The following is a 20,966-nucleotide window of genomic DNA, read 5'->3' on the forward strand; positions in this document are numbered from 1 at the left end:
AAATCTGGTAAATTACAAGGCACGTTGAACCAAAACCAACTCTTTGTTGAATCTTTGACATTGTAATTTTAATCAACGCTCATCCTCCAGAAAAATACAAGGCTGTATAAACTAACTAACCAGATCGGCCTTCAAACAATCATTGTACACATGAACGGTAATCCTACATACAATAAGAGTCGTTGTCAACGGGTCTCGAACCCGAGATAAGTATAATAACACTCATTACGAGAATGTTTACTTCAGAATCAATAGGTTCCTTCTCGAAATCTCCTGTCAGGAATTTTCGTAAGAACTTCAACAATGTTCTTTCTCCCGCCACAAAGATTTGAGCAACCGGAAGTATAACTTGTGTTAGTAAATACTCGCTTAACTTTGTATAAATCACCCTCAGGCTACTGCATCCTTTATCACCATCCCCTTGCACATCACACCTCTACTAAGTCGATTCGGACAATGTACGACTCGGATTCAGACTCAAAACACATAGGAATCATTAATGATATCACCAAGAATGTCCCTAAAGACGGTCCTTGCATCAACCCGGCTTTAGTCAATTCAAATCAGAACTTGTATCACAGTTACGGTTATCAAGTCCCTACTAGTGCTCCTACTACTAGTAACTTCCCGGGGTATACGACTTATACTTACGGACAGTAAGTAAAATTCTCCTTTCTTTTTTGACTACTTTACTTACTCTATTTGATAAGGATGGCTATACAAGTACAACACCAACAACACCTTCCCCGCATGCCCACAAGTTCAACCACAACCATATCACCATCATATCAGCATTCCCACTATCAACACTGCTACGACCGCACAATTCAAAGCCACCATTGTTTCCCAGGAGACCAACGATATAATTACAAATAATAGTCAAAACAGGAGTGGCACGTCGGTGCAAAGCGGGTAATCAATTAATTTATGGACTTTTGAAGCGGTGTCATATAAGTTATCACCGTTGGACCTGTTTATCATGGCAGTCACGTAAACCCGAGATTGTGAACGTCCCATTCCATCAGCCAGTTGCTGCCAGTTGTTGCACAGAATAACATGTAGAAAATGCGAAGTGAGAGAGCGATTTGGACGGTTCCGATGATAAACACGAAATAAGGAACTGATTTTGTTAGTCGCCTATTATCCGGGAGGGCGAGGTAGATATTTAAGCTTCATTTTCACGGGTATGATATTTGAAGGCGTTCAATGTACAACCGTGCATGGAACAAGCTAGCAATGTCAGAAATTGAACTAGAGTTTATGATATCCTGCTTCCGAGTCTATCTCGTTTACTTTTATTCCCGTATACCATGCTCAGCGCCCTCACTCCTAGGAAGGTCCGAGAGGTGGTAAGAGTCAACCTCAAACTCGAAAGCCGGTTCATTTCTCCCTCCTGCTATTGTGAAGCGATTGTTGAACAAGACAAGCAAGGAATTGCTGTACACTTTTCCGAGAGTGAGACCAGGAATAGCACATACTTGGTGTCCCACGAAGATAAAAAGCAGGGTGAATGCAGTTGCAAACGCAGCTGGGGGTTTGAACTGAGCACGAGGAACCGAAGTCGAGAGGATATCAAAATATTCACCTGTCAGGAATCCTGTTTCCAGCACGAGCCGTTTTATCCTAGTCACCAATACCTGCGTCGTCCTAGATGACCGTCTCATTTGCTTCGTAAGCTATGACGAGGGTGACATTTTTCAAAGTGGTATTATATTAGAGCAATCATTACTTACAAACCAGGACATGTAGACCGCAATGACGAAATCACAGGTCATTCCAACCGGCCCCCAACCCTGCAAATTTACGTAGTAAGTCATACACATGGGATTAAAGCATATATGCCTGCCTCACAGCCACCATAGATGAAGTGAAAGGAATATCAAGCAAGACAATGGTAATGCCTATACCAAAAACCAGTTGACCTAGAGCGAGCTAACATTGATATAAGTTGTTGGCTGGAAAGAAAGTGTGAAATGGACATACTACGATGACAATACTTGTGACTATTTTTTTCTTTGAAAGTATATAAATCCGGTGTGCGTAAAATAACTGTGTTACTGTGGCGACTGTTCCATCGCTCATGTTAGGAGGAGACACAAACAGACGGTGATAAACACACATACCCAAGGTACCACTGAGCGGAATTGTCAGCCACATGAAACCGCCCTGCATTACCTGGAACTTCGGGCCCAGGACGAGGTGGTAGTTGTTTGGGATGCAGAATAACAGATAGAAGTCATACAGCGCCAGGATTGTTTGAACTGTATCGATGCTGTAAACGAATCCAACAATGGCCTTCGTGATCTTCCTGTCATTTGGGAAGGCTACATAATAAAGATCTACCACAAAATCCTCAGCGTGCTTATCACTTTATTGTGACACTCACATGTCTGCACAGTCAAGATGCCATAGAGAAGGACATTGAGGAGGTTTCCTATCAGCTAGATTTCGCCTTGTCAGAGCTCAACCCCAGGTTTCTATGCATCAGAGTCTCACCGGCCCTCGTCTATCAGTCACAACGTTGTTCAAGAGCTCCGGACCTAGACTCGTGGACATATCGTTCCTTATTGACTATCTGAGGGGTCGACAGCCAAAGAAGAAAGAAAGAATGTTGGAGTGATTTCCGGATATATATACCATGTGCGCAAAGTTGTACAGTATTTGACTGTAAAACTGATGTCAACACCGCCGAACACCAACCGTTTCCACTTGATACATCCTGTTAAGATGAACCGAGATGATGAGATGATGAGTATAAATATAATAAGGATGCCGGATACCGAGTCTGCGGCTTAGAGTCATAGGGAACCCCCAAACGCATGCTCCGACTACCTGCCCCACAGCGCCTATCAGAGATGATTGATAGAATCAGCTAAAGAGACAAACTAATCTGAAGGCCCATGAGTCCTTCAGGACCTTTGGATTCACTGCAACTCACTCATCTGTGTCCATCATTCCCTTTTCTCGTTCCCTCATACCCTCATATAATGAATCGCACTCCCCCAGCAATGTCTCTCCTTTTGATACCGAACAAGTTAATAGTGGAAAGTGGCCTGAGAAAATTCGAGACTTATGATGTAAAGTATCCAAACTTTTATGATTACCGAAGTAGGATTCGTTAGGTCCTTGCTAACGTTTGTCGAGCAAAACACCTGGTTCCGTGATAAAGTGCCGAGCTGGACGAGAAGTTGGGTCCTCGTCTCGCCTGAAGATCGAGATGCGTCGTCACAAGGTCAATTTGATACTTCACACTCTCATAAGAATGTTTCAATTTCGTAAGTTGCCAATCGTCGCTCCTATTTGGGAGACGGGGAGAAAGGTCCTGTATCTACCCAAACGACGTATCAAATTTGAAAAAACTAAAAACATCAGCAACCATGTTAGAAAAAAACTAAACATAAATAACTCACCGTTTCGTTATAGCATCAGAATGATAAATAGAAAAATTGCATTCTCTGATTATGGGTCATCCAGGCCGACGGGTGCCGACATCGGTTTTTCATACGCACTGATGGCGAAACAGACTTGGCTTGTTCATTAGGGTTGGGTGAAAGAAAAACGGAAGGGGAATATACCAGAACATCTTTGCCACCTGAGAGACGTAGCGTAAGGAGAAGTAGCCAAAGAAGCCTTATGATGATATTTGTAAGTGCAAAGTGCAACCTCGTGTACTAGCAGGGAGCCGCTACTGCTTGAAGGCGGTGGTCACAATGAAGGTAGATAGTAAAAGACCGTGAGGTCGCCACGCGCTAATCCTCGAAAGAAGCCCATATGACACGACCACAAACGATGAAGCCTTGAATAACAGTTCCAAGTTCCTGTACTATCATTCGAGTGAGGTACGTCAAAGGTAACTTTAACTAGTATGAACAGAGAAACGTACCAGAGAATAATGGCCAAACATATTACACTACCATACCCAGCCTAATCCGTCAGCACTTACTTCGCACTTGATTATGCAGGTAATGGGGCCATGACAGCTGTCAAGGCACCAATGGCTAGGAGATGAGCTGCACAAATGTAAGAAAGCCAGTCGATCGATACAAGCTAGCAAAGCCAGCATTTGCATATCAGACCCGTAATGTCGGTTGCGGAAAGACAACGACGCGTCGAAGTGATGCGCCGGCATCAATGTAACGCCGGATGAAGAGAGAGCAGTGACGTGGATGTACGACAGGCTCATGGTATCTGTTGAAAGGGAGAAAGAAGAACTACTTACTGTAAGTACTACTAGTACCCAATTAGGAAGTAGCGTAAGCGGGCTTACACAGTGGTCAGTTGCTTCGAGAGACTTTACAAAGTGTTAGACGGTGAAGCTCAACTATATTATCTGAGGAGGTTTAACCGTATCATAGGAATGAGGGAAGTAGTTATATCGCTCCAGCTATCAGCGTGCGTGGCACAAAAAGATCGAAGAAGCTGCTCGAGAATAAGCGTACTTCGTAGCCATGGTATATGGATCCATGTTGCGTTCCTACAGGATAAATAGCGCAAAGAAAATCAAACAATGTCACCTGGATTCCGTTTATCTTCATTCTCGTATACCATGCTCAGCGCCCTCCCTCCTAGTAGGAAGATCCGAGAGGTGGTACGAATCAGCCTCGAACTCAAAAGCCGGTTCATTCCTCCCTCCCTCGATCGTGAAGCGATTGTTCAGCAAGACCAGTATGGAATTGCTATATAGTTTGCCGAGAGTAAGCCCAGGAATGGCAAACGTAGCATAATGCCCCGTTAGGACCAACAACACGGTGAATGTAGCTGCAAACGCAGCTGCGGGGTTGCACTGAGCACGAGGAACCGAAGCTGAGAGAGTATCGAAATACTCACCTGTCAAGAGCCCCGTTTCCAGCACGAGCCGCTTTATCCTAGTAACCATTACCTGCGTTTTCCTAGATGGTGACCGTCTCATTTGCTTCGTAAGCTATGACGACGGTGATAATTTTCAAAGTGAAGTTATATCAGATAGAGTAATCATTACTTACGAACCAAGACATATAGACTGCAATGACGAGGTCACAGACCATTCCAACCGACCCCCAACCCTGAAAACTTACATAGTAAGTCATATGTGTAATATGATAGTCTATAAGCCTGCCTCACATAGTATACCGTTAGATTTGTGTAAATTAGAATGCTGGAATTCAGTGGAATACCAAGGAAAAATATGGTAGTAGCTAAACCAAATACGAGTTGAGCCACAGCGAGCTAATATTGAAATAAGATGGTGCCTTGAAAGGTGTAGAACGGACTTACTATGATCACAATACCTGTGATTACGTTTTTCTGTGAAAGTACATAAATCCTGTGGGCGTAAAATAACTGTGCTACTGTAGCGACTGTTCCATTGCTCATGCTATGAGGTTACAGGAACGTACAATAATAAACACACATACTCAAGGTACCAGTGAACGGAATTGTCAGCCACAAGTGGGTAGTATTGTCCTGGTTCAGAATGAAGGAGTATTTGTTTACGCAGAATGACTGGTAAAAATCATAGAGCGCCAGAAATGTTTGTGCTGTATCGATGCTGTAAACAAATGCAACGATGGCCTTCGTGATCTTCTTGTCATTCGGGAAGGCTATATAATAGAGATCTACCACAAAATCGTCAGCAGACTTCTTTCTGTCATCGTGCCACTCACACGTCTGCACGGTCAAGATCCCGTAGAGAAGAGGTTTCCTGCCAGCTAAATTTCGCCTTGTCAGAGCTCAACTTCAGGTTTCTACGCATCAGAGTCTCACCGGCCCTCGTCTATCAATTACAACGCTTTTCAAGAACTCCAAATCTGGACTCATGGACATATCGTTCCTTATTGACTATCTGAGGGGTCAACAGCTAAAGAAGATAGAAAGAATGTAGGAGTGTTTTCCGGATATATATACCATGTGCGCAAAGTTGTACAGCCTTTGACAGTAAAACTGATGCCAACACCGCCGACCACCAACCGTTTCCACTCGATACGTCCTGGTAAGATGAACTGAGATGATGAGATGATCAGTATAAATATAATAAGGATGCTGGATACCGAGTCTGCGGCTCAACTCACTGCAACTCACGCCATCATTCCCTTCTCTCGTTCCCTCATACTACCCTCATATGATAATTCGCACTTCACCAGCAATGTTCTCCTCCTTTGCACAATTCTCACTCCATTGCTTCGCAGGAGACAACCCAACTCGTTCTCTGCCCCCTCCAGTCCGTTTCCGCACCATATCGCACAGACGCGATAGCGGCCTTGTAGGGTTTAATAGTATGATGAACGGAGCCGAAAAGTCGAGCCTTTTGATAAAGCATAAGTTAATAGTGGAAAGTGGCCTGAGAAATTGAGACTTACGAGGTAAAGTGATGTTTTATTTTCATATGTTGCCAATCGTCGCTCCTGTTTGGGAGAAGGCGTCCATAGGTGCACAAGGGGGAGAACCTGTCGCGCGTCCGATTCGAATAGATATCCCAAGCTACATCGACTTTTACTGTCACCACCACCTGGTACTGTAATAAGTAATGCCATCCGAGTTACCTTCCGCAGGCATACCAGATCCACCGGTCATTTGAGATCCTCGCGTTCATACAAGCCCATCTGTGCCCGGCCTCTAGGCCCAAGTGGTAGGCGCCTGCCATGTTACGTTGTCATACATCCTCGTCATGCGGTGGAGGGATCGGTGTGCGACGGATAATGGATTTGCTTGGGCCATCATGTTGTTTGTTAGCGACAAGGTAGTTACTGCTTGAAGGCGATGTGATAATCCTCGAAAGTAGAAGCTCATATGACACGACCACGAAACGGTGAAGCTCTTATACTATCATTCGAGTGAGGTACGTCAAAGGTAACTATTAGTATGAACCGAAAAACATACCCGAGAATAATGACCATACATATTACACTGCCATACCCACCCCTGAACCCAATCCGCCAACACTCACTTCAAGCTTGATTTTTCGGGTAATGAATGGCTGTGAGATGAGCTGTACAAACGCAAAAAGGCCAGTCGATCAATATAAAGCTTAGCAAAGTCGGCATTGTATATTAGATGGGCCGTAAATGTCGGTTGCGGAAAGATAACGAACGCGTCAAAAGTGATGCGCTGGCATCAAAATGTAACCGTCACGCGCTGAACGTCACGTAGCCCATGGATTCAGATGGAACTTTTTTGTAGCGGTGGTTCATACAGTATCATTGGACTAAATTTATCATGGCTTACTTGTATTAGTATCAGTATCAGTATTAGTATTAGCAATCGCAACAGCTTACGCACCAAACCGAAGAAACTGACAAACCAACAACACTAAATTTAGAAATCCGAAAATCTAAAAATAAAGAACTATTTACAGGTACATACTCATCAAAACACACGCGTCCGGTTACCACGTCTACCTTTTCTTACCTTCCCACCTCCACATAATGGAATTCGCATCTCTAGACCTACCCACGCTCTTCAACCCCTCCACCTGTGTTCGTAAAGGACTTTGTCCAGTAACCGTACCTGTGAGTGGTACGAAACATGAGTTGTATTTCGAACAACATGGGAGAGGAGAGAAATACAAGATTATATTGATTATGGGGTTGAATTCGAGTTCATTTGGGTGGGTGAAACAGGTTGAGTGGTTTGGTAGTGAAAAGGCATTTCAAGATGAAGAAGGGGAGGGGGGAGAGAAGAGTACAGTATTGATTTTTGATAATCGTGGTGTTGGAAATTCTGGGTATCCAAGTGGACCTTATTCGTGCGTTTTGCGCTTATTTTTTCTATTATTTTTTTGGTGTGTTGAATGAAAATGAAGGACGTCGAGGATGGCGGAGGATGTGATTTGTTTGTTGGATCATGTGGGATGGACTGAGGAAAAAGGGGTGCATGTGGTTGGAATCAGTTTGGGAGGGATGATTGCTCAGGGTGAGTCATCATTTTTCTGCATTCTTGTGAATCTCATGAGGTGGTAGAATTGGCATGGAGGATACCCGAAAGAATTGGATCATTGGTATTGGCAGTGACTACACCTGGAGGATGGTTTTGGAACAACATACCCCCGGTAATTGATTTATTTTACGTCTACTTGAACGTGATTAACATCGTAATAATAGTGGAAAGGCGCAATGAGTTTAACAAAGTTAATGATGACGCCTGATCCGTTGATGATGGCACCGATAGTGGCAGATATGCTGTACACACAGGATTGGCTAAAGGAAAGAGATATAGACGAGCCCAACAAGACTAATAGACAGGTACAGCAGGAGGTGAGTTTACGTGTTTTGTGATGGTGAAAAGGGTATTGAAGTGTGGGGTAGGCGTTTTTACGCCGGGTGGCGATAACGAAGAAGCAGCGATTAAAAGGGCATGTATCGCAGATGGTGGCGGGGTTGACGCACCATGTGTCGGCTGAGCGGCTGAGGCAGATTGGGGAAGGGGTGGGGCGGGTAGCGATTGTGGTGGGGGACGAGGACCATCTGGTATGGCGGGAGGGGTCGCGTCGGCTGAAGGAGGGAATGGGGAAAGTGGTGTTGGAGGAGTGGAGGAATACCGGGCACGGGATCCACGTGCAGCGGTGGCGGGAGTTCAATCAGCTGGTGGAGAGGACGATTCGCACGGGTGCACGTGGTGTGTAGTGACCAGATATTTAATAAATTAGAGTTTTGCGAAAGACGGAGACCATGCTCGCTCTTGTCCACCCCTCCGCGTCTGTCCCCATCCCCGTCCCCCAGCCACCCCTCCTCCATCGCCATTCCGCCCCTTCCTCATCCAGGGGGGGTCGCACACCCGCCGCCTCATCGTCGTCGTCCAATACCCCAGCCACCCTCGGCCCACAAAATCCTCAACAGCAGCCTCCCCCGCCGACGCCGGCGCACCCGGTCGATATCCACGCATACCCGACGGCGGATTTGCTCCGACTGCTCGCGTCGTTGCTCACACAGATCGCATCGACCAACGACCAGCTCGCCGCCTCGCCCGCCATCACCACCACCTCCTCCACCGCTCCCCTCCACATCGACAGCGACACCCCCGTCTGGCACGCCCTCACCACCGCATCTCGCTCCGCCATATCCACACCAGCCTCCACCCTCACCTTTCATGCCCGCAACATCCCCACCATCTCCCTCGACGCCTACTTTCTCCGCATCCTCAAGTACTGCCCCACCACAAACGAAGTCTTTCTTGCCCTCCTCGTCTATTTCGACCGCATCAGCAAACTCAACGCCGATGCCACACAACGCACGTTTGTCATTGATTCCTTCAATATCCATCGGCTCGTCATTGCCGGCGTAACCGTCGCTAGCAAATTCTTCAGTGATGTCTTTTACACAAACTCCCGCTACGCCAAGGCAAGCCTTCCGTGACCTGTGTCTTGCTCTTAACTGACGTGTTGCAGGTGGGCGGTCTTCCTCTCCAGGAACTCAACCAACTCGAGCTCCAGTTCCTCTTGCTCAACGATTTCAGACTCGTCATCTCCTCTGACGAGATGCAGAGATATGCCGAACAACTCATTCTTTTTTCCCGCACCTCCGGAGCCATGCGTGGGGCCATCCCTGACGGCCTAGTCAACACGCCCTCGGGTGTCGCCGCACCCATGAGCGCCATGGGTGCCATCGATACCTTTGGTGGCAAAGTCGCTGACGACGACTACCGCACTCCCTCACATCATAAAAACGATCGACATAGACAAGAAGAGGACGATACAGATGACGATGCTACGAGTACGAGTGGGACGACGGATGACGAACCTACAATCAAAGCGGCTTCTGTGGCGGATAGAGGCAGGAGAAGGGAGAGTATTGATGAGGCTATGGTGGATCCCACTCGATCTCCGAACACATCCGAGAATCGCGTTGCCGCTTCCATGGCCACGAGTCCTTGATTCCCTTTTTTTTTTTTTTTTTTCATTCTGTATTATTTCTGTTCTTTATCAAGTACCAATAGTATTATAGTCGTGTCTATTTTTTTCATATTTATTACAGCACAGCATGGGGTCCCACGCTTTATTCCTTGTTCTTTGTCAGTCATCACCATGAACGATGTCATCAGTTGCGTCTCCTTCATCCATTTCCTGCCCACGATATTGACTGTGGCAACAAGACCCGTTTCAAATTACCCATCCGACGGCCATTCAGACGTCGCTTCTTGCATCGGCGTTATTTGCGAAATTTGATCCGAGTGGGAGATGGATTGCGGCTGGGAAACAGAATGGGAGTGTGGTGATTTGGGATTTGGAGACGAAGAATCCGGTGAGGGTGTTGGATGGACATGTGAGAGGTGTTACTTGTATTGAGTGCGTGTTTCTTACAATATCAACGACAAATGATGATGATGATGATGATGATGATGATGAAGTTGGTCGAGGAATGGGAGATTTGTGTTGAGTGCGTCTAAGGATTGGAATGTGGTCATTTGGGATTTGAAGAAGAGGGTGGAACCGGTACAGAGAGCGAGGACTGTGAGATTTGATTCGCAGGTTGTGAGTGCGGCTTTTCATCCACGAAATAGGTATGTGTGTGTCTTCTATGTGGCAAAAAAAAAAAAAAAAAAAAATCTCGTTTTTTCTAATATATATGGTTTAGTAAGATTATATTGGCGTTGTTATCGACAGGAGAATTGTTTATTATGGATATGAGGAAAGAGTATAGAGGGAGGATAGAGTTGGATGATAATCTCCTTCTTCTTAACAACAATGTGGAGGAGAAGGAGGAGGGTGAAGAGGAATCGACTTTGGTAACTCCTTTACCTGTTCAAAGAGATATCAAAAGGTATGTACTTTTTCTATTGTTAATAAATTGAGGAGACATGTGATGGGGGGGTTAGGTCACCGATTACGGTTGCGAGATTTGATATTTCGGGAAGATATGTGTTTGCGGGGACGGCTAATGGGATGGTTTTGGTGTTTAATACTAGAACGAAATCTGTGAGTTTTTTTAATCATTTATTGCTTGATATTTTCCATTTCTTACTTACGCTTTCTTGAGATGGTTGGGAGACATAAAATTGTTGGAGCAGGTGTAATGAAAAGCTTGGATTTCACAAAAAATGGACGGTCCGTTTTTTCCCATTCCTTTCCCATCTTCGTTTTTTTTTTTTTTGCTTAATTGAATAATATGGGAACGATAGACGATTTGTGACGAACTCGTCAGATCGGATACTTCGACAATTTACGATTTTGAATTATCAATCCGATTCTACCTCTACCAATAACAACAACAACAACAATAACAATAACAAAGTGAACGAACAAGAATTAGAACCGACACATCGATTTAATGATCCTATAAATCGAACAGCGTGGCATGTTATGGCTTATAGTCCTGATGGAGATTGGTTAGCCGGTGGTAAAGTCTCTCTTTACTTTTACTTTTTACATAACCCAACATATTTTTATGTTTATTGGAAATAGGATCGGCGGATCCGGCGACACATAAGATTTATATTTGGGATTTATCTAAAGATGGACAGTTTTCGACAGCGTTAGATGGGGGTAGAGAACCTTTATCACATATCCACGTACGTACGTTTTTTTTTTGCGTTTGCTCTTCTGTCTGTCTGTATATATATATATTGATTGACCTTTTTCTCCTTTTCAAAAAGTGGCATCCGGGAAAATCATTGATAGCGTCAACGACGACTCATGGTAATATCTTGATATGGCATTGTCCAAAAGCGGAGAGATGGGGTGCGTTTGCTGGAGGATTTGAAGAGGTGGATGAGAATATTGAATATGAGGAGAGGGAAGATGAATTTGATATCGTAAATTTTCTTGTTTCTCCTCAAAAAAAAAAAACAAGGGATAACTAAACTGGATTTAGGAAGATGAAGAAACGATGAAAGAAAGAAAAATGAAAGCGGAGGAAAGAGAAGTTGATATTGATGGGATGATGGATGTGGGATCGAGAGATGAAGTGTCGCCAGGACCAGGATCGGGACCTCAAACGGGTGGTGTGAAACGGAATTTGAATACGACGACCACAAAATTGGATGAGAAAGATGTTAATCCGGTGTCGACCAATAACAACAACAACAACAACAATAACAATAACAACAACAAGGATGTAACAAGGACGAATTCAAAATCGATATCACCTGGTCCTGGAACGATGAAAAATACCAATCATAGTAATACCACCGCTACTACTACGAAAAAGGGGAATGGGAATGGTACTGCCATTACTACGGTTTTGGTTACGGCTACTAGTAGTAGTAGTGTGGATGAAGACTTGCTTTGGGCAGATGAAGATCCGGATGAAGATGAAAAAGGCTGGAAGATGTATATTAGTAAAAGTGCGGCAGAGCTGGCAGAGGAGATTGGTGTTTGAAATCTTCATCTTTTTTTTTCCATGTATCGAGTCTTGCCGTTGAGGGGCGTCCTACTTTTCTTGGACTTCTAAGAATATTACGAAGACAAAAAAATCATAGTCGAGGATTGTGCGGTAAAAAAGAGCGTATTGTCATATTGCATAGAAGATAATTAATGATGTAGTAGTGTACTAAAGAAGGAGAGCATATGTGCATAGTTAAAAAAATCGAAACAAAAAAAAAAACAATTCTTCCTCTTAAACAACGGGGCTAGAGATAAGAGTGCGCAAGCATCATGAAAACAATAAAAAAATTTCATCTGCGCAAAAGCCACCCCTTGTATGGCTAACATTGAAACCCTAAAAGGCTGGTTCATATTCGTTGATATAAGCAGCGGGATTTGGGTCTGAGGCTGCACCGAGGTCGGGATAATAACACTCGGGTGGCGTTGCCAGTTGCTGGTCTTGTGGCGCATAGATGTTGGGCTGGAAATCTGGGAACATGTTTGGGGCGGGTGTATGATAAGTAGTGACGTTGGAATTCCAGAGTGCTCCGTGATTCTGCTGTCCCAAGGGAACAAAGTCGTTGGGTCCGTCCATAAAGAGCGCCGCCTCCGCTTGCATCAATGGTTCGGGTACGTGATGCGGTATGAATTCGTTCAACGCAGGAAGGTCGAATGGTGGGCATTGAATGGTGTAGGGGTTCGCAGTAGGCACGAATACTGAGATTAACTTGAACTCGAAGGACTGTACCTTCATCTTCATGTGGTTGAGATTGGATAAGGATGGTGTATTGTTTGTCATATCCATTGGTTGGTCGTAGTTCATACCACCGAGTGCATTAAAGGCTTCCCATGCGTCACATACGTTCTGCGGTTCTTGAGGGACAAGAGAGTGTTGAGAAAATGTATCAAAAGTATGGTCTGGAGGAGCGAATGGTAGTAGATGATCTTCTGGTTGAACAGAGTCACCAGAATCCATGTTATAAAACGCATCTTGATCCAAGATATTTCTCCTTTGGACAGGCCTAGGCGCCACAATCTCTACTTGTTCGGCGATGTACTCTGGGGTGTTATGAAAAGAGGGGAAAGAAGTAGGTGGATAATCGGTGGGATGTTGATCGGAGTCGAGGATAGGCGAGAGGTCGCCACAGGGAAGATCGAGTGAGGCGATAGGCGAGGCCTCGCCTGTCAATTCCTCGGTAAGACTAATATGAGAATACATTTCCGCCTCCTGCTCCTCGAATCGTCTCTCGACTTCCTCAAAGTCCAGAGTATTGTCCGAAACGTGATGTGGGGCAGACCAAAGTGACATGAGGGGAAATGTAGCTGTTCGATGAGGTGGATGAGATCCGTTGAACGCAGAGTGGCCTTATATCCGGTAGCAGAAGAACAGCCTTTCGACATTTGGACGCCTGCGTGTACCTTGAATTCAGTGGCACTGATATTTCAGAAGATTGTTTTTACGACTCCGCCGAATGCGAAGCCCAAATATGGATGTTTCGTGAGTCAAAGCGACGGCAACACTGTGGCGTCTATGAACGCGGGGGGACCATAGCTCTATTTTTACCATCTCTGGTCCAAAAACTTATATATTTCTTGCTACTATTTTCGTCTAACTCCTCCCGATTTTGTTCCGTGTCCCATCGGACATTCCCGAATGGTTCTTTTGGCCTTGTTGCGACGAGAAAGATTTGAGGTGGGATTCTATTCAAATGGGGCTAGTTTGATGGTGCCATGGCGCCCCAACAATACAGCCTGCGTCCAGTTCAGGCGAAAGTGCGTTCCATTCCCCGGCCGTTGTTGAACAAGTCGGAGTCAATATTTCAACGTGTCCGAAGGAAACTTCCAGAATCGTGCGCAGATCCCATCCTTGTACCTAGGGTGGATTTGCTGGGTGATTCGTGAGAGAGGTTGATACCACAGGTTTGCCAAATGGGCAGGGTCGCTGCCGCGAGCCTGACGGATAATAACGCCTTGAAGGGAAGGGCGTGTCACTGTAATTTTTTCATCCACCGACCATCCCGCGGTGTACCCTGGAGTCGCAGGAAAACAAGAAGGCGGGTATATGGGATATCATTCAGGATTCCTGAGAAAAGCCGCCACATGAAAGATCGAGCGAGGGATAGAGTGGCTCGGCAGGACCAGCCTGAGGATGGGCTTCTGCGTGCACATATGATGAAAAGACCGTGGTGAAAGCTACTGGAGGGATGACGCCTGTTCCCGAATTGAGTCACACCCTTCAAATGGAAGAGTGGCGGCACAGCCGCGTCTTGTCTCTCACACAAGACCGGTCGTTATGCCGTGAACGCAGGGTCTTTTTTTTACTCTCAGGCTACTTCGTCTCACTAATTAGCAGTTTCAAAATCAAAATATTTGACAGGTGCTTTGGAACAGCTAGCCCGAACACGCATTCGGTGCAACACGATTACGTTCCACCGCAGTCTGGTTCTCAAGATCTCACCGCCTAGGGCGCCGCCGGGGTCCATGCGCCAAGTATCCGACATCCCCATTGTTTACTAATCATCTAATTTCCTCGTTTCACCTAGTCATGGCTCTGACCAGGTTGGATACTGTTTCAATGTCCTTCTCTACGGCGTCCTGACCGTACAAACATGTGAGTCCACAGTAAATGAATTCACGGACAAGTTTGCTGAGTACTTTGTGGTAGCTCTTTATTATATAGTCTTCCCGAATGACACGAAGATCACGAAGGTCATTGTCGTGTTCCTTTACAGCACCAATACAGTCCAGACGATCCTGGCGCTCCATGATTTCTATCAACTATTTTGCACATCCAACAACTACGACCTCGTTCTGGAAGCACCCTACTTCGATTTCATGGGTTTGTAAGTGATGTGGATTGCTCTACGTGTTAATTTCACTCAGAAAATTATCATCCTTGTCATAGCTTACAATGCAAATGAGACAGTCATCTACGAGGGCCCAGGTGACGCTGACTAGGCTAAAACGGCTACTGCTGGAAACAGGACTTCTGACAGATGAATATTTCGACGTCTTCTCAGCTCCCATTTTTCACACTTCGTACACCCCGTAGCTGTGTTGGCAACTGCACACCCTCTGTTCTCCTTTGGGGAGTTTAATACATTCGACATTCTTGGCCTCATTCTTGGCAAAGTATACGCTCCGTACTGGTCTTGCTGAACAATCGATCACGATAGCAGAAGGGAGATGAACCCACTTTCGATTTCGAGGCTGACTCTTACCACCTCTCGGATATCGCTAGGAGGGAAAAAGCTGAACATGGTACTCAGGGGTATTGCTTCTGATGCTCGACAATCACCACTTTAAAAGGGCAAGAATAGTAGTGACTTCTGGTTTCGTATTCTCCTTTGACTTCATCGGGATGTCCGATTTCAGGCCCGACTGAGTCTCAAGCATTGCATGTTTTTATACCTGATGGATGAATGACGAGGGAGACCATGGTACCGTACTTGAACCCGAAACATAGTTACGACGGATAGTTCTATCTTTGATATTTTCAGAGTAGTTTTGTTGATCGTTCCGGCGTGGTCTCGACGCTCCATATCAACACTTAGACGGACCATAATTATGGGACAGTTACTAAGTACATATCAGAATGTAGAACCATATGTATCTCTTCTAATTATATTCTAACTTGGGGTGTACATAGTCATTTTTAGCGCACTCGGACAGCCCAGTTGAACCATCTACTAAAGCTTATGAGCACGATCGCGATCCTGTGCCAACTCAGATGACCCAATGAAGAAGGCCCCTTGTGACTTTTTCGTGTGATGACAGCTATAAAACATTAACTGTTGTTTCCCAACATCTTAGATCGAAGTTGTGTGAGAGTATGATGGATGCAGCAGTATGCTGATGAGCTACTAGTCTAAAGATACTCCACGACATGGAAACGGGCTCGTCTTGCAAACGTCAAGTAGTCCGCATCTGGCCTTTCACTGGCTACCTGGCTTGCGCTAGGAAACGTGGAGACCTCGGAGTCTGATTAAGCTGACTTTACTTTGTCTTTGATATACTAGTTGACCGCTTATCTGCTCAGATCTAGAAGGGCGTCTATCATATATCACTGTAGCTTGAGTGGGAATCTGCGAAATTGAAGGAATTGGCATCAGTTCTATCATCTAAAAAGCTATGCAATCCCCGCGCCGTAGACAGTATATATAGTATGGAGATAACACTCCGGCGGTTTGTCTGTCTTCTTCGACTCCGAGTCCTCAGTACCAATGTTCACTCGGAGTGAATCACTCCTCAAAAATTCAACAGGGAACGGTATATTCATGAACAGAGAGCCTCCTTTAGAGTTGATTGTGTATTATAAACAAGCGCCGGTGAGCATGATGTGCCGGGATGCCAATAGGCAGCGGCAAGGGTTATGACTCTGACAAGGCGAAATCTAGTTATTTGGATACTGCCTCAATATCTTTCTCTATGGTATCCTGACCGTACAAACGTGTAAGTCCACAGGAGTGAATTTTGCGGACATGTCTGCTGAGGATTTTGTTGTAGACCTCTATTATATAGCCTTCCCAAATGCAAAAAGAGCACGAAGGCCATCGTTGCATTTGTTTATAGCATCGATACAGCCCAAACAATTCTGGCGATTCTTGATTTCTATCAGTTATTCTGCACATCCGACAATGACCAATATCTCTTGGAAACAACCGAAATCCACTCTAATTTCATTTGGCTGACAATTCCACTTAGTAGTACTTTGGGTACGTATATCTAATTAAGTATCCCAGGACCTCTTCAGCCTGACATGGGCCACTATGGGATAGTCGCCACAGTGGCACAATTATTTTACGCCCACAGAATTTATCTACTTTCAAGGAAGAAACTAGTCACCGGTATTGTCATCATAGTAAAGCCAATCCGCACACACTTTCTAGATGCCATCTTATTTTGATGTTAGCTTGCCCTGGGCCAGCTGACTTCTGGTATATTCTCTACTATGGGCTTCAGTTATGGTACTGGACTAGAAAGCCTTTTTTCAGGTGCTGCAGGCGCACTTGTGAGACAGATTCATAAACTATAGACTGGTGCATATTACTTATTTTCAGGCTTGGGGGGCATTGGGGGCGGCGGGTGATCTTTTCATTGCTGTGTATATGTCTTGGTTCGTAAGTATGAATTGGTTTACCTGATAACTTCACCCTGAGATTTTTCACCCTCGTCTTAGCTTACTATACAAATGAGACGATCATCTAGGACAACGCAGGTACTGCTTACTAGAATAAAACGGCTCCTACTGGAAACAGGGATTGTGACAGGTGAATATTTCAACTTCCTGTCAGCTTCCGTTCCTTGCACTCACTGGTGTTCAACCACGCAGCCGTGGTAGCAATTGCATACCCTCTGATGATGGGCTTTCCATCGGCGAATGCATTTTTTGTCCCTGGTCTTGTTCTTGGCAAAATATACAGCAATTCCATCCTGGTCCTACTGAACAACCGCTTTACGATAACAGGAGGGAGAAATGAACCCGCTTTCGAGTTTGAGGCCGACTCTTATGGACTCTCGGATATTCCTAGGCGGGAGAGTGCTGAGGATGGTATTCGAGAATATGCGCGGACGGAATAGAGGCAGATGAGCTAAACGCATTGGTTCGTTTTTTGACATATCTCGATTTTTCCCCCTCTTCTTTCCATAGTATTCAACTCGTCTCCATGAGAATCTTAGACTTGTCATTGAGAAGGTTTTTGTCTTCCGCTGAGACGCTTTCGGGATCCCCAGCGTCCAGGGTCGAGTTATTTCAACCAGTAAAGCAACGTCAGCCACAGCAAAGGATAAATTTTAAGTTCCTTTTCCTCAAGTCTCAAGTCTCAGCTAGCAGCCGTTCGACAACAGCGCTTCTACAATAAGTGACGCGTTAGTGAAATTGATTTTCTTGCGTACTTTCTTACTACTTAAAGGCGTCAGTATGTCTAGAACTTACCCGTCCTATAATGTTCTGATAGCTGCTAGTTTTTTTGACCACTTCGATTTGATCTTATAGCCTATAGGCTCCCGAAAGATCCGAGAGACGAAGTGAGTGGACATCGAGTAGAACCCAAGTGTACTAAGCGGAAGGTTCTATTCTACTATTTGATATTTTCAAAGTTCTCATTGTGGTTTCCATTGAACTATTCGAGTGCGGCCTTGTTCTACCAGATCATTTGATGTACCATAATTACATGAGGGTTATCGGAATGCAGAACCATGATGCGTCTCTTCTAATAATATGATCCCGAGATGGGTCGCTTTGTCGTCAACTTTGGCACACTTTGACAGCCTAATCCAGAACCAACTTGAATCTAGTAGAATTTATGAGTGCCAACACGAGTCGGAAAACGGAAGACCCGAAGAAGAAGAGGATTAATGACTACTTCGAGTGATGGCAGTTATATCTTAAGACCATTTCCATGGACGACATGTTGTTCACTAGTGTTCATTGCCTCGTCGATAAGGAAGGATACGCGTTTCAAATCAAAGTGGTGCCATGAGAGTGTGATGTTGATGTGCGGCGCTGATGAGCTATCTAAAGTGCTCCATAATATGGAACATATATGTTCGTCCTGGGAACTAGATACTCCGCAACTTGCCTCTCACTGGCTGCCCAATTCATGAGGCTCCCTCGTTGAGCGAGTTGGGAGACGAAGACGTTGAATTGAACCGAAGTGCAATGGACTGTTCTGTATCTAATATTATTCATCCAGTGCGCGGCCCATTACATACATTAAACCCGGTAATACACGGTCTTGCCGGTATCCCCCAGACTCTCGCTATTGTTTTCCTTCATCACATCAGTGTCATTGGAGGTGTGAATTATCAGAAAGCAGTACTTATGACAATGGCATCAAGCATCGCCTGCTATCACGGGTCTCAAGTTGTTGCGGTGATCAGAGTGGGATCAGGCCATGCTTCTGATTTCTTCATTGGCTGGGATAAATATGCATCGCCTTGCTTCTCGGACAGGCCATCCCCGGTGCCCAGCACCTCAACTTTCTTCACTGTGTGTTGCTGGTCAAGGGACAGTAGCGCTGCCCGTGCACTCTTTACTCCTGCATCTCATATCCGATATCGACGATGACAAGTGCAGGAGGACCGGCCGTGAGTACCCATTTTGCGTCATCTCCATGCTCTCTGACCGACGAAACTATGGCTATAGCTTTTTGGGTACTGTCTGGATATCTTCCTCTACGGGATCATAATTGTCCAGACCTGTTGGTACCATGTTCTCATGCGTGCAACCGTCGAAGAGCCACTGACATCGCTCTAGACCTCTACTACCTTGCCTTCCCAGAAGATAGGCGACTAACGAAATCAGTTGTTTATTTCGTTTTTATCATTGGAACTGTCCAAATCGCCCTCTCTCTTCGCGATTTCTACATGTTATTCTGTACAATAACTGGCAACAACTGGCTAGTGGATCTGGACGTTCACAATTTCGGCTTTATGTGGCTGACTATCCCGCTGAGCGCTTCAGCCGGTTAGTCTCAACACGAACTTTTGTTGGATTTTTATTCCTGACACATTGGTTTTCAAGTTGCTGTAGCCGTTCACGCATTTTATGCGCACCGCATACATATTGTGTCCGGGAACAAAATCGTCGTATACATCATAATGACAGTAAGTCCAAACCCCCTTGAGTGCACGAGATAAATCTTAAAATATTTTTTTCTCAGCTTTCGTTTCTGCAGTTTGTATCTGGAATCGTTTCTGCTGTTCTTGTTCATAGGCCATTGCATATCACCGATTTCGCTCATGCCTCGATGCCGCGGAACTACGTTTCATCATATGTAAGCTTAAGTTCGACTTACTCGGATCAAGGTTTTAATGACATTACCATTAGATATTCGTGCTGACAGGAGCCATATGTGATTCGATTATTGCATTCTACATGTGTCGTTTCGTATGTTTGCTGACCTCTCATATTATCCTGCGACTGACCGTCTTTTCAGATTCTTTCCGCAGAGTCTCGAACTGCCTCCAAAGCCTCACAAGACATTATCACCCGAGCCAAACGATTTTTCTTCGAAACGGGCTTCGTGACAGGTTAGATTAATCTCACAAACTTGAAGCACATCGCACTAACTGACATTCATGCAGCTGCGTGGGCTATCACATATGTCGTGTTCGCATTCCTTCAGATGACCAATAGCTGGTATCTATTACCGGGATTGTCCATCGAGAAGTTTTACAGCATCTCGATGCTCGTCCTACTAAATAACCGATTTATCATCTCTGGTGGAAGAAACACCTTACATCCAGACTTTGATATCCCATCGTATCGTCGTTCGGAGCCTGCGAAAGCTGGTGTTTCAACCTCTGTTGTGTCGCGTGGTCTTGCTTTCATGCATACTCGCCCGACGAGTACCGCCGCGAGTGGTGGTATCCGTACAGTCGATTTAGCTCCTCATCTACAGAGAGTATCAGAAGAATCAAACGAAGTAGGTGGTATGCAAGAGAAGAAAGCGGAAGTCGTTTAGTTATGACAATCATGTTGTATGGATAGGATACACTTTTACGACACTACGTTAGCTAGCCCATTCTTGTTTTTGTATTTTGTTTTCGATCTTGCTTTATTTAATTTTCTATGATATGTACAATTTTCGTCATTCGGATTAAACTGCTGTAAGGTGCCCGGTTATACGTTGGCTAAAACATGAGAAAGGTGAGTGCCAGTGGGCCTTTAGCCATTCGTTCGAACTCATTT

At 45.1% G+C, this 20,966-nt stretch overlaps 9 protein-coding genes across 9 annotated transcripts; 5 read left to right on the forward strand and 4 right to left on the reverse strand.

The window, feature by feature from the left end:
• Positions 1 to 1,295: 1,295 nt before the first annotated feature.
• Positions 1,296 to 2,556, reverse strand: AGABI2DRAFT_142195 (hypothetical protein; the record flags this gene model as incomplete). Its single annotated transcript, XM_006459691.1, has 6 exons — positions 1,296 to 1,676; positions 1,734 to 1,793; positions 1,852 to 1,901; positions 2,124 to 2,324; positions 2,387 to 2,441; positions 2,497 to 2,556. The coding sequence occupies 6 exons, from the start codon at positions 2,554 to 2,556 to the stop codon at positions 1,296 to 1,298; spliced, it is 807 nt and encodes a 268-aa protein (XP_006459754.1).
• Positions 2,557 to 4,531: 1,975 nt separating this feature from the next.
• Positions 4,532 to 5,802, reverse strand: AGABI2DRAFT_142196 (hypothetical protein; the record flags this gene model as incomplete). The annotated part of the gene is given in 8 exon segments (XM_006459692.1): positions 4,532 to 4,803; positions 4,828 to 4,921; positions 4,983 to 5,042; positions 5,101 to 5,174; positions 5,254 to 5,267; positions 5,390 to 5,623; positions 5,643 to 5,680; positions 5,743 to 5,802. The coding sequence occupies 8 exon segments, from the start codon at positions 5,800 to 5,802 to the stop codon at positions 4,532 to 4,534; spliced, it is 846 nt and encodes a 281-aa protein (XP_006459755.1).
• A 1,985-nt stretch (positions 5,803 to 7,787) lies between these two features.
• AGABI2DRAFT_67658 (hypothetical protein) lies at positions 7,788 to 8,597 on the forward strand (the record flags this gene model as incomplete). Its single annotated transcript, XM_006459693.1, has 4 exons — positions 7,788 to 7,887; positions 7,935 to 8,023; positions 8,076 to 8,228; positions 8,280 to 8,597. The coding sequence occupies 4 exons, from the start codon at positions 7,788 to 7,790 to the stop codon at positions 8,595 to 8,597; spliced, it is 660 nt and encodes a 219-aa protein (XP_006459756.1).
• A 36-nt stretch (positions 8,598 to 8,633) lies between these two features.
• Positions 8,634 to 9,930, forward strand: AGABI2DRAFT_135089 (hypothetical protein). The gene is made up of 2 exons (XM_006459694.1): positions 8,634 to 9,311; positions 9,359 to 9,930. The coding sequence occupies exons 1-2, from the start codon at positions 8,643 to 8,645 to the stop codon at positions 9,842 to 9,844; spliced, it is 1,155 nt and encodes a 384-aa protein (XP_006459757.1). The 5' UTR covers positions 8,634 to 8,642; the 3' UTR covers positions 9,845 to 9,930.
• Positions 9,931 to 9,994: 64 nt separating this feature from the next.
• AGABI2DRAFT_116704 (hypothetical protein) lies at positions 9,995 to 12,287 on the forward strand (the record flags this gene model as incomplete). The annotated part of the gene is made up of 10 exons (XM_006459695.1): positions 9,995 to 10,010; positions 10,063 to 10,255; positions 10,318 to 10,470; positions 10,545 to 10,730; positions 10,786 to 10,885; positions 10,947 to 11,014; positions 11,089 to 11,306; positions 11,372 to 11,478; positions 11,563 to 11,721; positions 11,781 to 12,287. The coding sequence occupies 10 exons, from the start codon at positions 9,995 to 9,997 to the stop codon at positions 12,285 to 12,287; spliced, it is 1,707 nt and encodes a 568-aa protein (XP_006459758.1).
• A 339-nt stretch (positions 12,288 to 12,626) lies between these two features.
• AGABI2DRAFT_142198 (hypothetical protein) lies at positions 12,627 to 13,580 on the reverse strand (the record flags this gene model as incomplete). The annotated part of the gene is made up of 1 exon (XM_006459696.1): positions 12,627 to 13,580. The coding sequence occupies one exon, from the start codon at positions 13,578 to 13,580 to the stop codon at positions 12,627 to 12,629; it is 954 nt and encodes a 317-aa protein (XP_006459759.1).
• Positions 13,581 to 14,568: 988 nt separating this feature from the next.
• AGABI2DRAFT_191612 (hypothetical protein) lies at positions 14,569 to 14,865 on the reverse strand. The gene has a single exon (XM_006459697.1). It carries the CDS (start codon positions 14,776 to 14,778, stop codon positions 14,614 to 14,616), a length of 165 nt encoding a protein of 54 aa, XP_006459760.1. The 5' UTR covers positions 14,779 to 14,865; the 3' UTR covers positions 14,569 to 14,613.
• A 2,165-nt stretch (positions 14,866 to 17,030) lies between these two features.
• Positions 17,031 to 17,851, forward strand: AGABI2DRAFT_116706 (hypothetical protein; the record flags this gene model as incomplete). Its single annotated transcript, XM_006459698.1, has 5 exons — positions 17,031 to 17,132; positions 17,184 to 17,282; positions 17,332 to 17,391; positions 17,451 to 17,541; positions 17,604 to 17,851. 5 exons carry the CDS (start codon positions 17,031 to 17,033, stop codon positions 17,849 to 17,851), a joined length of 600 nt encoding a protein of 199 aa, XP_006459761.1.
• A 1,389-nt stretch (positions 17,852 to 19,240) lies between these two features.
• On the forward strand, positions 19,241 to 20,867 carry AGABI2DRAFT_177575 (hypothetical protein). Its single transcript, XM_006459699.1, has 8 exons — positions 19,241 to 19,360; positions 19,419 to 19,473; positions 19,530 to 19,739; positions 19,797 to 19,879; positions 19,936 to 20,049; positions 20,103 to 20,162; positions 20,212 to 20,305; positions 20,360 to 20,867. The coding sequence occupies exons 1-8, from the start codon at positions 19,337 to 19,339 to the stop codon at positions 20,737 to 20,739; spliced, it is 1,020 nt and encodes a 339-aa protein (XP_006459762.1). The 5' UTR covers positions 19,241 to 19,336; the 3' UTR covers positions 20,740 to 20,867.
• The last annotated feature ends 99 nt before the right edge of the window (positions 20,868 to 20,966 follow it).

This window comes from Agaricus bisporus (genome assembly GCF_000300575.1).
Source record: "Agaricus bisporus var. bisporus H97 unplaced genomic scaffold AGABI2scaffold_4, whole genome shotgun sequence".
In the NCBI taxonomy this organism is placed as follows: Eukaryota; Fungi; Basidiomycota; class Agaricomycetes; order Agaricales; family Agaricaceae; genus Agaricus; species Agaricus bisporus.

Excerpts from the sequence above, each read along its gene's own strand:
- AGABI2DRAFT_177575 (XM_006459699.1), top strand. The coding sequence starts at position 19,337 with ATGACAAGTGCAGGAGGACCGGCC. Across the intron at positions 19,474-19,529 it reads GATCATAATTGTCCAGACCT|ACCTCTACTACCTTGCCTTC; the intron begins GTTGGTACCATG and ends ACATCGCTCTAG. Across the intron at positions 20,163-20,211 it reads CATTCTACATGTGTCGTTTC|ATTCTTTCCGCAGAGTCTCG; the intron begins GTATGTTTGCTG and ends CCGTCTTTTCAG.
- AGABI2DRAFT_191612 (XM_006459697.1), bottom strand. The coding sequence starts at position 14,778 with ATGGGGATGTCGGATACTTGGCGCATGGACCCCGGCGGCGCCCTAGGC.
- AGABI2DRAFT_135089 (XM_006459694.1), top strand. The coding sequence starts at position 8,643 with ATGCTCGCTCTTGTCCACCCCTCCGCGTCTGTCCCCATCCCCGTCCCC. Across the intron at positions 9,312-9,358 it reads CAAACTCCCGCTACGCCAAG|GTGGGCGGTCTTCCTCTCCA; the intron begins GCAAGCCTTCCG and ends GACGTGTTGCAG.